The sequence below is a fragment of the Accipiter gentilis genome, chromosome 7 (assembly GCF_929443795.1).
Source record: "Accipiter gentilis chromosome 7, bAccGen1.1, whole genome shotgun sequence".
NCBI classification, from domain to species: domain Eukaryota; kingdom Metazoa; phylum Chordata; class Aves; order Accipitriformes; family Accipitridae; genus Astur; species Astur gentilis.
The window spans coordinates 32,341,403-32,358,114 of record NC_064886.1 but is presented as its reverse complement, the minus strand read 5'-3'; the positions used below and the strand labels follow the sequence as shown (position 1 = coordinate 32,358,114).

The window sequence follows — 16,712 nt, the reverse complement described above, 5'->3', positions numbered from 1 at the left end:
CTGTACAAGCATCCAGGGCACCAATTTAGATTCCCACTAATTTGCAGAATTAGTAATAGGATTAGAGTCTCAAGTATTTGTCTACAATTACCATAGGGCAGTGAACTATAAAAATCAACAACCTTTTATTTTTTAACAAACAACAGTATAAAGCCTCTATTTTCCTAAAAAAATCCCTTTGTGTAATCTCTGAATTTTCTGTCTACATGCTGATTGAAATAACGTAGCTTGAATTCTGCGTTTGAAACCATGAATGAGGCTCATCTTTAAAGTCAGAACCACGTTTGCGTCTAAACTAATTAAAATGTCTGTTGAATTTTTGATGCAGAAATGAAGGACCTTTCAAAATGTAGTTCTGTTCCTGGTGTATTTTCACAGTTTTTTACAGAGAGAAATGCTAGTGGATGTAGAAGACAGAACTCACTAAAATGATTCCATAAAATGGTTTGATCAAATTTTGATCAAATACTAGGTGTAGATTCTTCACGTATCGTACTAGTTAGGGAACTGTTAGAAAAGTTCCCTTTATTTTGGAACCGTATAAATCTTTGTGACCAAGTTAGGGGTTCTTCCCATCCCAGTCTGTAATTGCCCTGTATACAATCCATAGACCTCACAAATTTTCTTTTTTTAAGACCAAAAAAAAAAAAAAAAAGCGTACCACAAAAGCACTGAAGATAACACCCCATATAGAAGGGTGCTTTTATACAGGGATTTCAAGGCCATTTTAACGCTGTGAGGAAAAATTATCCTAAGAATTTGCATCATCTCAACTTTTTACATCAATTCAACTGTAATATTTTAATTTTTTTTAAAGAAGGCTAATTATTGCTAATTATAGTGAAGTTTCAATTCTGTTAGAGAAATGGATGAAAGATTGACCCATTTATTATTTCATCCTAATCAAGACATCCATGCCTGCATTGGAATTCAGATACAGCAACTTCTTACACCACGGGTTTTATGCCAAAGTAGAATTGAAAATGCTTGAGATCTCAGGTACATTTGAGGCATGGAGAAACAACTTCCGTTTAGTACTTTAGATGAATTTCTTTTGTTTCAGGTAAGCAATTCTGCCTTTCTGATGGGCCACCAGAGCTTTACCAGTTGCACTGTTCTACCTCAGATGGCAGTTCCTCAGCCCTTTTTTCCCTCATTGGTGCTTCGATGCATGTTAGGGATAGACGTTTTATATTTGGAAGTTCTTATGCCTGTTCCATTCTGTGGGTGAAAAGAAGGGTAATCCTGCCCTGGACTCTGAAGGAATTTGTCAGTCTGAAATTGCTACTGACTGTTGGTGTGAAAGGGGAGGAAGGGAAGGTGAGTATAGGTACTCTCCAGCTGACAATAGCGTCCTGCTTGATTGAAAGTGGACAGATGCAGTATGAGGCATAAATGGAGATAATATGTTACTGTGTGCAGCTGAAGATTCGTATCCATCTCCTTAATTAATTGCAGGATGAAATGGAGAAGGTCACTCTTGTGGTAATAGTAGTAGAGCACTTGGATTTTTCATTCTGAGTCTCCTGTAGTCTTCCTACTGGATCCTGGACTCCCATTTCTCCATAAAGGCAACCAGTTTCTCTAAAAGGATATCAGGAAGTTACAATGTTGTGTTTATAAAGTTTTTCACAGTCTTGGGTGGGAAGCGTGTGGGAGAATGCCCTGCCTGTTTTATGAGAAAAGTAACCGTTATTCACAGTCTCATAAAATTTGAGTAATGTGACTAATAAAGAGCATCTTTTATTTTTCTGCTTTTCGTTAAGCTCAGAATGACTCCTAAGATTAAGTGGTTTATGTAGTACATAAATAAAGCTAATGCCAGTTTTATATTGTGTTTGACTTTATTCTTGAAAGCACAATTCTGTTTTGAAGAGGGAACTGCTTAACGGAGTAACTTTTCCTGCAACCTTCCCGATTTACGTAGTCGGTTAACTTTAATGGTGAAATTTAGTTTTATTGTTTTTTTTTAGTTTTACTCACTTATGCCCCAAATCCAACACAGTTAAATGAACGCTGGGCTCTATTTCTTTCTGTTTATTACCAGAAACATTCTGTAGTTAAGCTACATCGTTTCCACCTAAAAAAATTTCTTTTACCTTTACAACTCTGGAGGTATTAGGGAGCCGATTCATCGTGACTAAAGGTGTAACTTGAGGCGAGCGAGTGACGTCGCTCAAGTACAAGCTGAGGGCAAACCCGGGGTTTTATAATGCGTGGCTATCTAGAAACGAACGCGACAGTGTCTTCGGCGGACACCTGCGTGCCGGGAGAGCCTGTTGAACCCAGGTGACAGACGGCCGGACAGCACCTGCGCACGGAGGCCCCGGGGTCAGCGGGCGAAGAACTTGGCTCCTGGGGGGGGGGTCTTGAGGAGGTAAAGCAAGGGGCGAGATGATTCCGTGAGGAGGAGAACGGGGTCTAACGGGGAATTCACCCGGCAGGGACGTCCCACATCCGATGCACGGGACCGTTTATTCTGAGTGAACTCGGGACGCGGGCGGCGCTGCCCGCGGGAGGAGGCAGGGTGGAGGCGGTAACTGCCCCGGCCCCGCTGCCGCCTCCCGCCCCCAGCCCTGCCCCGCGGGCCCGGCCCGGCCCGGCCCCTCCCCGCCCGCCCGCCCGCCCTCCGCACCGCGCCGCGCCGCACCGCACCGCGCCGCCCCGCCGCGGGGAGCGCCAGGCAGCGCAGGTCGTCCGGCAGCTCGGCGCCGCTGGCGGCCGTCATGGTCCCCCGCGGAGCCCGGCGCGTCGCCGGCTGCCTGCTGCTGTGCTGGGCTCTGGCCGCCGCCCGCGCCGCCCCGCGGAGGAGACCCTCGTTCGGCGGCCAGGTGGCGGAGAACCGTCCGGCGGGCACGCGTGTGCGCGGGCTGAGCATCCCCCTGACGCGGCTGGGGCCCGAGCCCTGGTGCGCCAAGGTGCAGGGGCGGCGCTGGCGCCTGCAGCTGCTGGGCGAGGGCCACTCGCACTTCCAGGTGTCGCTGCACGCCCGCACGGCCCGCGTCTGGCTGCGCACCACCCGCCCGCTGGACCGCGAGGCGCGGGCGCTCTACGCCTTCCGCCTGGGCTTGTGCTGCAAGCGCTGCCTGCCCCGCGGCGCCGCGGCCGCCGAGCTGGCCGCCCTCACCGTCCGCGTGCTGGACGACAACGACAACGCGCCGCGCTTCGTGGGGGGGCCGCGCCCCGGCGTCACGCAGCTCCGCGTGGAGGAGACGCTGGCCCTCAAGTCGCAGGTGTGGCAGGCGCGCGCCGAGGACGCGGACGCGGGCGCCAACGCGGACCTGCGCTACTTCGCCCGCCCGCGCAGCGCCCACTTCTTCGTGGTGCCGCGCAGCGGGCGCGTGGTGCTGGTGCGCTCCCTGCTCCACCTGCGCGCGCCCATCCCGCTGCGCCTCTACGCGCGGGACCGCGGCCGGCCGGCGCTGCTCAGCGAGCCCCTCGAGCTGGAAGTGCTGCCGCAGGCCAAGCGCCTGCCGCCGCCGCCGCCGCCGCAGCCCCCCCGACCCGCCGCCGCCGCCGCCCGCCGCCGGCGGGCCGCGCTGCCGCCCGCCGCCCCCCTGGCGCTCTCCCTGCCCGAGGACGCCCGCCCGGGCAGCCGCCTGGCGACGCTGGCCCCGGCGCCCTTCGCCTCCGCCTGGTTCGAGCTGGTGTCGCCGCCCGTCGAGGAGTCGCCGGCGCGCGTGGAGCGGGAGAGCGGCGAGGTGACGCTGGTCGCGGCCCTCGACCGGGAGGCGGCGGCCGCCTGCGAGCTCGTCGTCCGCGTCCAGGAGCGCCGAGGTAGGTGAGGGCGAGGGGTGAGGGCTGCCGGCGGGCACGGGCTTGCCCCGCTCGCCCCCGCGGCTGCAGCCGCAAAAAAAAAAAAAAAAAAAAAAAAAAAAAAGTTGCGGCTTCTACCGAGTAAGCGGCCTCGTCCCGGCAGTAAGTAGTTGGGGGGTGGCTGGTCTTGTCAGGAGTGAAAAGTCCCCTGGTGGCAGCAGGAGTCAGGTGGAACGTCGTTTCGGTTAGTGTTAAAACACTGCAGGGAGCGAGAAGCCTCGCTGCGCGAAATGGTTGGAGCTGTGAGGTGGTTGTCAGAATTTAGCTAGTTCACCTGCTGAAATAATTAGTCGTCAACGAGCAGCGTGGAAAATGGGTAGCGTAACCAAAGGGTGTTATTTACGTTATATACGCGTTGAGACAGCGCGTGAGATACGCCATGCTTCTTGCGCACAAGCGTTTCTAAAGCCTCCCATAGCGCTCTCATCCGGTAAATGCTTAACTCGAAGCGCGCAGCTGAAGTCACAGAGTTTTGCGTCGTTACTGAAAGTTAAAGCGTGTTTGACTCACAAGCGTGATGTGAGTTTTATAAGCGTGTGCGTTCACCATGTGTCTTGTTGTTTTCATGTTACTTGCGATTCTGTCTGAAGACTGTCTAGAACGTGAGCATTCTGGAGAAAATTGTGTCAGCAGAAATGAGTTGGTTGGCTTGATTTCATCTTGGACAGGTTTAGAAAGGTGTTTGCATTATGTGACTTGTTGTGAAAATTATTAACTTCTCAGCAGTGCAGACTGCTCAGAGCAACTTGTTAGCCACAGAGCAGTGCAGGCAGGAGGGATGAAAAGCTTCCCATGCCATTCCTTCCCCTCATCTCTTCTGTTTTCTGGCTGAGGGGCAGCCCATAGGAGTGAGGCAGTTTATTCCTCGGTGTCTGTTAAATCCCTGAGGATGCCAGCAGGGATTCTAATTAGTGCTGACAGTTTCAGTGACATGGATACTTCCCTCTGTGAAGCGGGCTAGATCACCAACTCATTTCATTTGGGACCTGAGGAACAACGCTCACTCAGATCCTTCTCTTGTTCTCGCTTGTTTTTTGTCACATCTATCGCTGTAGCATATTGATGTCAGTCACTTGTACGGGCTTTGTGCTGTGTTCCGGCTGGAGCTTTGGCTGCTGACCAGGTTGATAGGCCAATTTCCAAAATACAAACCCTTTCTGTGTCCTATCTTTGCTACTCAATCCTGAGCCAAAGAGGACGTCCTTACTCGGAGGCAGTGACAAAATCTGTCGGGTCAATCTGAGTTATGCTTCTGGGGTGCCCACCCACCCTGTTGGGTAGCTCAATTTCCAGCCCTTTGTTGGTGTCACAGCTCCCTCTGTCAGGATCAAGAAGAATGTTGTTGGAAGAGTGGTAGCTAACCTTGCCCCTGGTTACTGCTAGTCTCACCTTCGTGATGGTTTTTAGTTTTTACTCTTATCTAGCCTGAGTATAGGAGTCTGAGATTGCCTGGAACAACGCTTGTGACTCTGTCATGCCAGAGATTTCTTTTCCAAAGCAATGCTTGCTTAACCCAGTTAAAAAGAAAATGAAGCAACTTTAACTTATTTTCAGGGTTTTTTTTTCACCATCTTGTAGTTTTACTGAATAGTTTGGAGTGTTTTCCACCCGCTTGATATATTTCTGCTAGTAATATGAAGTAGTAAGATACAATCTCTGAGAAATATGTAGAACTAGATTCTGACTCTCGGAGACTAGGTGGATGGCAATTAATTGTGGACAGTACAAATAGCGTACTTTAGATGCTGGTGATTTAAAGTTTCTTTGTTTAAAGGAGCCTAAATTAAAAAATACACCTCAGAAGTACTCATTTTATAGGAGTTAAAATACATAGGTATTTGAAACATGTTTAGAAAGTTATGCCTCTTTCCTTACTCATGATCTAAACTTCAGTAATGTGAGAAAAGATAACCAAGAGGATGGGATAGGAGAGGGAGAAAGATGGCTAGCAGAACTAGATGTTTTAATTAGTCTGAAATAAGGAAGATACCGATGATCGCAAAAGCTCCAGGAAAAGCCCCCAGTATTTACAGAAGTGAGCTCTCAGTATGAATTAAAGCATGGAGATGGTTACACTGAATTTTGCTGTGAATAAAAGTGTAAGTTAAGGTTCTTTCTCTAGTTTGTTTGCTTTGCTTTTAACGTTTGTGCTGGCTTATTTTACGTTGTACATAACCATAAATAGTCCAGCAGCTGTGGTTTTTTGGTATTAGAGTTTATGGTATCAGATGTTGATTTATGTTCAAGTGGTATAAAGTTGTATTAATTCCTTTAATATTTTTTTCATTTTCTACACCCCCTAATTCTTGCTGTCTGGTAGCTGAGAATTGGAAATTAACCAGTAATTAATTCTGTCATTATTCTCTTCTTCAACCCAGGCAATGGTGTCAAGGATGAGACAAGATTTTTAGATGCTTTAGCATAAGAAGTCTACCCTCTTTGTCCTTTATCTTTTCAGCTTAGTTTATTACGATTAATTTGTAATGTGCACTTCCTTATCTAAAGTAGTAAAGAATGCTTAAAAGCACGTTAGCACAAGTGGTACTAATACATGTCTAGGAAGAAAAACTGATTTTTTAATTTTTTTTTTTTTTTTTTCCCTGATGGAGCATTTTCAAAATAGTAGCAGAATGACTGGTATATGGTAATAAGGCAACATTCAGCAACGTTTCTTCCTAGTTTATGTGACAGCCCTCACCCTTTAGTTCATAAATGGAGCTGTGTAAGAGAAGTCCTGTTCCCGAATTAATTTTTATTCAGAGGAGCACAATTTATATGTAACAGGCTGCATGTTTGTTAATTTTTTCTCTTCAGCTAAAATAGAATTTTAAAAACTTTTCTGTTTGCTGCATCTCAATTCTGTCCTGGATAATCAACACATCAGCATGTCCAGGGCTGGTGTTTCATTGAAGTAAACACTGTTACAGACGCAACCAGACCTTTCGCATCTCAATATCCAGATAGCATTCCACATGTGCATAGAAGAAGAAGGGTTTTCTCACTCTGAGTTGCAACTTGTTGAAAATATGAGCTAACCTAGCTTGCTCCATTTGGGATGGGAAGTAACTACTGGTATAGCAGATTGACTTCTCACTACCTGGAGTATTTCTTAGTAGAACCATATGGTGTGACCATAGGCTTGGCACTGGTATACATTTTCCTGCATCGGGGTAGCTTTGAGAGGCATTTACAGCACGAACAACTCTTCGGCACACAGGGTTGGGTTTTTTGGCAAAGCTGCAGTTGAGCTCTAAGATTTATTGTAGTAATGTCGACAAATCACTATTATCACTGCTGTCATTACCGGTGCAACTACATGCTGTGGTTACTTTTTGACTGGACATATTTTGGTTATAAATATCATGGTTGTTTTTTTTTTTTTTTTAAATGTAGGTGCAAAAAAAATTTCCATAATTTGTTTGGTATTCTTTGAAATAATAAATTATTATTTTGTGTATTTAGTGCTACAGTAAAATTAACTGCCCCCTGTAGAGGAAATAGTACGTTAATTAAGCTCCGGTCCCTTCCTGAGCTCCCCCAGGCGTGCGCGGTACCTGGCCAGGTATATTGCTGATGCTGCCTGTCTGACTCGGCGTCCCAGCTGGACCTGAGACCTGCCTTGTCACTACATATTTGTCTGGTGGCTGCGGGACCGTTGGGTGAACCAGGTTGATGTCTCGGGACCTGCTCTGCTCTTCTGGCTCTGGGACAGGGAGGTCCCTGCCTGTCTTGCTGTCACCCTTTACTCCCTTTTCACCTTACCCTGCACAGCAGTTTGTCCTTGCTGCTCCTTGGCAGTTAAATTCTGCAAATTCAGCAGCAGCGTGTATGCATTTGTATAAAATATTCTCTGTACCCTGATTACCTTGAGAGCTTAAATTGCTCTGCCTGGACATTAGACAGAAAATTAAATCTCGAGAGCTGAAACTACTAATTTGAAATGGCTCAATAATATTTCTATTTTTCATAATTTACAAATATGCTGGCCAAAAGAAAAAAGAAAACAAACCCTCGCAAACCCCACAACCCCAAACCAAAGAGAAACACCAGGCAAAACTCATACGTTAGTTTGAGCGACGAAGTGCTAAATAGAATTCCAAAATTTCGGGGCTTAACTTCATAAGAATGTTTCTTTGGCACATGGTCCTTGATGAGCAAATTCCTCTAGTGACCCCACTGGTCACTCAGCCCTGGGCTATATTCTTCAGTTAACCTTGCCTGAAGAAGTGATGGTGACGGTCACGTTTTCGGTAGAATTTCAGATTTTATCCCATTTAATTTATTGTGACACAATTTATTTATTCTTCACAAAAGCTTAATACTATTTTAAGTTTTTACCCAGTGAACAGAAGGTAAAATTTCTTAGACTGTCGTAGACATTAAGATTTTAACTTAGAGATAGCATTTAATTTGAGGAGGAGACATTATTATTCCATTAATGCTTGGGGGAAGTGCATGAAAGATCCCGTCTCTCTAATCCTCTGTCGTCTCAAGCTCCTCTGACCTTGCTTCATCCGTGGGCATTAGCTTTGCAATCCCGTCATTCATTTTTTCTTATCAGAGGATTTACTAAGGGCTATGTTTGACATGTCTTCCAAATAGTTAACAGCGGTCACTTACATTTTAAGTATATTTGTCCTATTTAAATCGACATATAGAGTGGAGATACCAATTTTAGTGATACGTGTATTTTAAACCTTGAAGATTTTAATGCTTGGAAGCCAAGGATCATCTGTTTTAATTTTATCTGAGGCCTTAGTCCCTTACTTGCTTTATTGATTCTGTTGGGATCATCCCTAAGAATTAAGTAGCTTCTGGGTGATGTTTTGTCTTTTACAGTTCTTATTACCTCTTTTATGAATTACAGCCGTGTTAACAGTTACAGATCAAGCTGGACTTAAGGTGAAATCATCATCTATTATCCAGCAGATGTGCTTTGTTAAACTGCAATGGGCTTCATGCTGTTAAGTCAAAAGAAAATGTACATTCTTTGTGCATTTGGGACAGCTATAGGTGTTTACAGGTTTGGAATGTTATCTATTTGTGGTAGAAAGGAATGTCCGGGGAAGATTTGGAGCACCGTGTTGATGTTTATTCAGTCTGAATATTTTGATACTATATGCTGCCTACTCCAAGCAGTCAGATTAAAAATATCTTTGTTAGACTACAGGGTCTTGAACACCAAAGCTGTTAGAGCTTCTGGCTGTTTATCATCTCAAACATTCAGTTTCTGCAAAAGAAATAAGGTGGGTTTTGTATTTTGTTGTTGTTGTTGTTTGTTTTTAAAGTTCTAACTAAATTTCAGCACAAATCTATTTATCTGATAGAAGTAGTAAATTGTAGAACATGTGGATAGGATCTTCCTCAAAGCTGGTTTATTACATCTCCAATTGGACAGTGATTCTCTGGCTGACATGACAATTATTTGATTATGAAATAGTTTTATTTCAGTTTTTCCTAACCTCTCTTTTTTTCAGTTAGTCTTAGAAGTGTAGTGTCCAAATTTGTAGATAGAATATCTTTAAACCTTCTTGGTATGTTTGAGTTTAGGTTTTAGAATAAAAGAGAGACTGACGCTTAGCCCACAGTAAATTTTCCTTTCACTTCAAAGTGTTTTGGTGTAAATAGGGGACAAATTCAGTATTTTGAGGACGGTTTCCTTTGATTCACTTGGTAATATACAGTATTTAATAATATACAGTGTTTGAGACATAAACTGTGCTTTTTCCTTTCCTTTTTTTTCTGATAAGAGGTCATAATTTCTTAAATAGGAAATTTGATTGCCTTAGATGATTAATCTTATAAAATTTTTTTACTTCTTTAAATGGGAATTGCATATAAATGTCAGTGTTACGGAAGTGCCAGTTTTGGGATAAGGACAGTTGGGGGCGACAGAGCAGAAGAGAGTTGAAATAGAAGGGAGGCTTTGTCTGTATGACAGCTAACCTAACTCCTCAGCACAGTTTGAAATGGAAACTGACATTTGTCAGTCTTTATTCCCTGCTGCAAAAAAGTGTTTGTGAAGTCTCACGGCCTGGTGTCCTTTCTCCCTGTAATAACAGCGCACTCAGCAGATACCAGTTTAGTGCTTTTTCCTAGCCCTAATGACCAGAGTTCTGTGTGGTACCAACAGGCTTCAGTTTACTGATGATGCGTGTAAATGATGATACATGGTGTGTCATGGTCAGGTTTCTCTTTTTCATTTTCTCTTTCTGGAAAATTAAAATTAATAATGATCTCCTGTCTTTCGTGTGCTCAGGTTTGCAGTCCAGATAGTGGTAGTTCAAAAGACCTTCTGTGCATAATGATACAAAGTAGTACAGCAGGCTGTGTTGGTGAGGCTACTGATGGTGGTGGCATTTTTTCTTTTCTTGCATATGAGGGGCTACAGAGAAACAAACCAGATTTTCCCCAAGAAATTCTAAGGACAATTTCAAGAGAACTTACCACCTTACAATGGTACAGTAGCTGCTATCTCATTAGCTAAGTTGTCTCCTTATGAAAATGCTTTTTGACAATCAATAATAATGTTTTGTTATTTAAGGATGTCTGTTGTGATTATTATTTTGTAGTCATTTTTTCACATCTGGGCATACTTGGTTTTTCTGTCTGCCTCTCAGCGGATGGATACCACAATGGGAAGTCCCTGATAACATGGTTATCACTTTACTCTCTTTTAATTGGTAATTTAGCTCCTCTGATGCTTTCTTTACTTTTGTTTTCTGGTTTGCTTTAACTTCTATTTTAAAAGCCATATGAGGGTAAGGAACAGCGACATGACAGGCTGTCATTATTCTATCTGCAAAAAAAGGTAAGGCATATTAGGAGGGAATGTGGGCTGTCCACAGCTTGAGCCCATCAAAGTTATCTCTTTAGAAAGTTTATGTTTTATGAATGAGCAAACTACTGTACTTAAAAGTAGCCCATCATATACTTACTGAATTTTCAGAGATGACAGTAAAGAAATATTCGTGCATAATTGTCCTGGTTTTTGAAGGGTATACAGTAGGACTGGATACAATAACCAGTAGCTTTTATCTCATGTTATCGTACGAAACTGGGAACAGGGATTTCTCTTGATTGCAGCTAGAGGCTTAGGACATTAAGATTTTTTTTTTTCCTGGAAATGTATGTTCCCAAACTTTAAGTAAGTAGATATTTTACATGAAGGCATATAGAGTGAAGTGTTAAAAAGAGTTCAGTATGATATTTGCAAAGCCTCCTCAAAACAACAATGTCCTCTCAACCAAACCTAAAATATTTTACTTGCAATAACCCAAACCAATAACAACACCCTGAGTTTTCAGAAAACATTTGTCTATTTAAGGTTAAAGTCTTAGAAGTTGGAGCAACTTATAAAACAAAAAGAAAAATGCTAACTTGAATACTCAATTTGCTGATAGATGTAGACCAGAATGTAATAGCAGTATTGACCTAAAGGCTTGCAAGACTTTTAACACTCTCATAATCTCCTTTTAAAAATAAATTGAAATGACCTAAAAATGCCAGGAGCAACTTAGCTTCTCACCCATTATTGTTTAATCATAATAATATAATACCTCTTCCCTAAGTACATTCAAGGAATGTATAATATTTGTCCACAATTGTAGAGACCTGTTCAGTCAAGTATATAGTCTATATTGTCAGATTTTTAAAATCAGAACATCTGGTATTGTCAGGTTTATCAATTACACTGATGCAGAGAAGCCTACATTTTTAATGAATACAAGGATTTTATTTTCAAGACTCGTCTTACAGAAGTATCCATTGGATTTTTGAGAGAAAAGATAGTCATATAATCCTAATGAAATCAGAAGTCTGAGAATATGTTGGATTTCACAGATTGGCAGCATCTTTTATAATTTGACATGGTGAAAAGAGATGGGTTTAGAGGCAACTGCAACCTACAGTATTTGAAATTGCAACCAAACTATTTCAGCATGCATGATTTTCAAGGCTTCGTTTAACCAGTGTAACGTTCAAGAGTTGTTGTTAACTGAATGATTAAGTATTAAAGTCCTGCCAGCCTTGGTGTAACCATATAGGTAGGTGGGGGAATATTTTTTTTCCAGTTGCTGTATGAAATGACAGGATTTATTAGTTTGCAGTATCTGTGTGCAATCCAATGAATCTTTATAACCCAACTTCGAAACCAGGTTGGAGGAGCGAGTTCATGTTACTTTGTTGAAACCCTTTCCTAGAAAATTAATGGTGATCACAAGAGAGTTTTTTTCCAATAAACCTGGATTTGGTAGGGCCATAAAGAACTAGTGAAGAACCTAGAGAAGAAATGAACCATTATTTGATCAAGATATTTGGTCACTTCTTGTAATTTTCAGTATGTTCTTCAACTTTGACAAGTCTTTAACTTGGACTCCTGTAGAGGTTCATGATTTTGAGAGGGCTTTCTGTTCCTTCTAAATGCTAAGTCCCTCTGTATGTCTTAAATTTGACATGAAAAATTGCTAATTATTTTACAAGCTTGTGACAACTTTTTAATTTATTAGAATTTTTCCTAAGCTTTTTGGATAAAGTATGTAGCCCAGTCTTCATAGTATATGAGTATTAAGGTTTTTTCCTGTTCTGTGTTTTTTTTTTTGTTGTTGTTTGTTTTTGGTTTTTTTTTGAGGGGTGGGTGGGTGTGTTGTTGTGGGTTTTTTGTTTGTTTGTTGTTGTTTTAATAAGAACAGTTTATTTTATTATACAAATGTGGTTTGTCTCTCACCAAAGGATCAAATTCTTTCAATGGTTAATTTAAAACGTTCTGTTTTCTCCTATATATTTAACTCTGCCTTTATTAAAGCTTCTCAATCTTAACAACTGTGCTTAATGAGGCACTGTCTGCCTTTTGATCGTGGAGATTTGGAGAAAGGATTCTAGTGAGGAAGCTGACAGCAGACACTATCCTTGATCTGCACTGTTGTTTTTTGAAAGGTAGTTGAAGAACAGATTTTAATGCTTTTTCTTGGAGAAGTGACTTCCTTTCAGAAAAGTGAATTTTGTCTTAAACTAGGAAGATTTTAAATATTGCACAAATCCTATCTATATTATGGCTTGGACCTTGTGGACTTGAAGGAATGTTATTGGATGTACAGTAATTCTGATTTTACTAAATCAGTTTCCTCAGATAGCTGAGGTAACCTATGTGTTTTACATCTACTGAAAGGTTAAACAGGTGTAGTGCTAAAATTAGTCTGACATAAAATGATGAAAGTCTGACACCTAGAGACATGTAGGTAAACTGTGACATTCTTTGAAATGCTTCTGCTGTAGAAACCAACAGTTGGATTATGTTGATGTGTAATTTTTATGCAGAGTATGTTGGTAGAGAACTGATTTCATTAGCTGTGTGAATCTAGAAGATTGCCTACAGGCAATTGCCTAAAGAAAGATATTTTAGACTCTCTCTCTCTCTCTCTCTCTCTCTTAGTTACTGCTGCTTTTAAAGAGCATTTTTGCTGTGGTTAAACTTCCCAGCAAGTCACTTAAATATTTTGCTTATGTGCTTTTTTTTTTTTTTTTTCAAAGGATGAAAGTTGTGAGCCATGGCATATCATATATTTCCTGTGAGCAGAAACTTGGGCCAGCTAGTGTATTACGTTACCTAATGTAGTTGGAATTCAGAGTAAGGCAGTATAATAAATCCTTCTGTTTATCAGTTTTCAACCACAGATAGGCATGAAAAATAAGCAATTATAGATAGATACCTGTGATGAGGTTTCAGCAGTGGATTATGAAGATTGATTTTGGTGATAGGGAATGAATTTCAGTGCTGCAGCTTTTGTCAGTAATACTAAGTTAAAAGGAAGTAATTCGAACTGGAGGGAATATCAGAGAAAAAGCAGACTCCAGGATGAGCTGCCCTAAGAAGGATTTTTGATGATAAACAAATTGACTCTAATAGGGAATTAAGCAGCTAAAGTAGGAAAAACCTCTGGACTAGAGCTTATAATTTCAGTTTTATTTTTTTATATAAATTGAAGAGAGAGCTATAGAGGGGGCTTAGTTTTGCTGTTGCAAAGGGCAAGTAAGTGGTGTTTGCAAATATGTGGGAAAAGCATTCTGCTTGCAGAACCTGTTTTCATTAGTTTTAGTAGTGAAAAATAAGAGGAAAAAAATACTTTCTGATCAAATAAAAAAAGATTATTTTACCCTTTTGAATATGAAGTATTATTTTTGGTATAACTTTTCAATATACTAATTTTTAATATAAGATGTTCCAGTGTTATGTGATTGTCATGTTTATGTGAAGCAAGAGCTATTTTGAGTTTTATCTCTTGTTGTTCAGTATCTGTGAGAAAGCAATTGAAATTTTTCTGTTGTCTGAAGCTGGGGAAGAAAATCTGTCAAAAGCAAAATCTGCATGTGTGCCAACACTGTAATTAGCAGAACTATTCTTTTAGTAGGATTTTTTTGAATGGGTGACATTATGTAAGATATCTGTGGTGTGCCTGGCTTGAAAGTCAAGTAGCTAGTGTTTAATATTGAGGAAATTCTTGTTGGTAGTGTGTTACAAAAGAGTTGAAAAACTCCTTTAGGGATAATTAAGCCTGTGTCAGATTCCTGACTTAGGATCTCAGTAGTGGGTTGACTTGCAATGCTGAATATAATTGCAGGTATCTCCACTTGTTATTGGGGCCTGGTATTCAGAACAGATAATTTAAGTAGAACTTGTCTGTGTGTTTGTAGGACTTAACCCAAATCCACAGAGGATTACCAGTTTTAAGCTGTTTCTGCTAAGATTTGAGTGGAATTGTAGCATATTATTTCTCCCATAATGTAGCAATATTACTGCACATGTACTACTTATATACTACTAATAAACTACTATTAATCACAATATACAAATGCAGAGACATAATAATGTACTACGACTATTAATACACTGATGTAGATGTATAATTAATATATCTGCAAGATACGTATGGGGAGGGTGTTTTGATGGAAGGAGGCATTGAGACACCAGAACTATTGAGAGATGTATGTTTCTAAAATTTCCTTCCTTCCTCTGTCTTGAAGCACAAATGATTTTCATAAGTAGGGGAGAAAATTAACTAAATTTTAATAAGGTATATAAAATTAAAGTTCTGGTTTAAGCTCCATTCTGAAGGAAAACACAACTATTCTGTAGGCAAGCAGCTATGTCAGTTACAAAATATAAGAGACTGCATTTTGTAATGTATATGTCATGATAATTACAACAAATGAAAAACTTTTAAATATTTGCTGCGCTTGTTAGAATAAGGAGTTATGCTTTAAAAAATCATGTTCACAAACATATACTTTGAAATTCTTAATGTGTTGTCCTGCTAGACATACACATATTACACATTATTGTCCATGTCAGTTTCTTCATCACACACGGTGTCCTCTGGCAAGTCCTTGTCCAATCATGCTTCATTGGACATACTGATGTTGTTTCTACAAGTTGTCAGGTCACATTTCTAGGTCTCGGTGCAGAGAAGTACAGTCCTATTCAGTGTTTCTGCTACAGTTTTTGCTTTGATATATGGTATGCAGTCAAGGGAGAACTTACAGTCATTTTCCTCCAGATTCCTTTATCTGAAAGTGATATCATGATGATTTATTTCTTAGTATTCCTGCTTATAAATCAGATTGTCTATGGTTGATGGAAGATAACAACATACCAATAAGATCTGTAAGGTCATATGCAGTGGAAATGTATACGGGTCAAGAGACGCACTTATGCCTGTCTCTTCAATTATGTGCATTGCAGTTCCTGCCGACTATCCTAACAAAATTCTTAAGAGTATTCAGATGTTGCAGAGTATTCTTTGATTGTGACTCATTTTTTTTGTTAGAGGAATACATACATGTTAAGAACTTTAGCAGAAGTTGAAACAGAATGAATTCACGGGTTGATTAGGATATTGATTTCCAGACTCCAGAGAGACAAAGTTCAGTAACCTTTATGCTCCTGGCAGGGTTACCAAGGTGGCATTCAAATCCTCCACAGATCTTGCTGTTATAGAGGCAGATTCTCAAAGGTTCTTAACTCAGCTTCTAATTTAGTGCTTGCTATTTTAAGCCTGCAGTATATCCAGGCAAACTAAGCTAATAGCAGGTATTTACCAACTTGTGACAGCTTCCACAAGACCTGTTCTTTGGAGAAGAGACAGGCAATTTTGACACTAACTTCTCCCTTTATTCTTTTTGGATAGCCTTTTAATTAAAATCCTTGGAGCATTCAAGCAGACACTGATACTTGGCACTTCTCATTTAGAACTTACCCTGTTGTGCGGTGTATTTCAACCTCAGACTCAGATCAACATCTAACGAGTTCCCTCCTCTCCAGTTTCTTCAGGTGTTTAGACTGGCTGCTCTGGGACTTTTGGAACACACATTCTGACATGAAACATTTCTGACTTTGAAACACATCTTGTTCTATTTCATATGGTAGTGGGAAATAATATCCATGCTGCTGCTTTTTGCATCATGATTTTGGGATTTTTTTTCTTTTTTTTTTTTTTTTTTTGGATGCTCCTTCTGGCTTCTGTTGTGCTGTACAGAGAAGAAAGCATGCATCTGCTTTCACAGTCTGTCTAAATGTTGAAGGGAATTATACCATTATACCTGGCTGAATATGAGGACAGTGCAATAGCAGTGTGGGCTATATTACTCTCACCTCAGTGTCAGTCTTTTTTTTCATAATGGGCAATTTGAGTTTATCTTTGCAAACTTTGGCTTCACATGCAATGTTATAATGAACATTGGGCTAGAGAGGCTGAGTTGAGCATCCTTACACCAGGCCTCCCAGTGCTTTCTGACTGCAGAAGTGCAACACATAACACACAAAAGTCATCTCAATTAGAGTCGAGAAGACTTTGATGTACTTGGTAACTGAGAATTTTTCCATGAAAATGTAAAAATGCGTG

The 16,712-nt window shown here is 41.1% G+C and overlaps 1 protein-coding gene across 2 annotated transcripts in view; it reads left to right on the top strand.

Moving 5' to 3' along the window:
• The first annotated feature begins 2,689 nt into the window (after positions 1-2,689).
• LOC126040371 (neural-cadherin-like) overlaps positions 2,690-16,712 on the top strand; it is a 69,837-nt gene continuing 55,814 nt past the window's right edge. For both annotated transcript variants that reach the window (XR_007506624.1, XM_049804634.1), the window contains exon 1: positions 2,690-3,777. Coding sequence is in view for 1 of the 2 variants with exons in the window: in XM_049804634.1 (XP_049660591.1) it covers positions 2,727-3,777 (1,051 nt within the window). In the remaining variant the exon portion in view is untranslated. The remainder of the gene's footprint in view (positions 3,778-16,712) is intronic.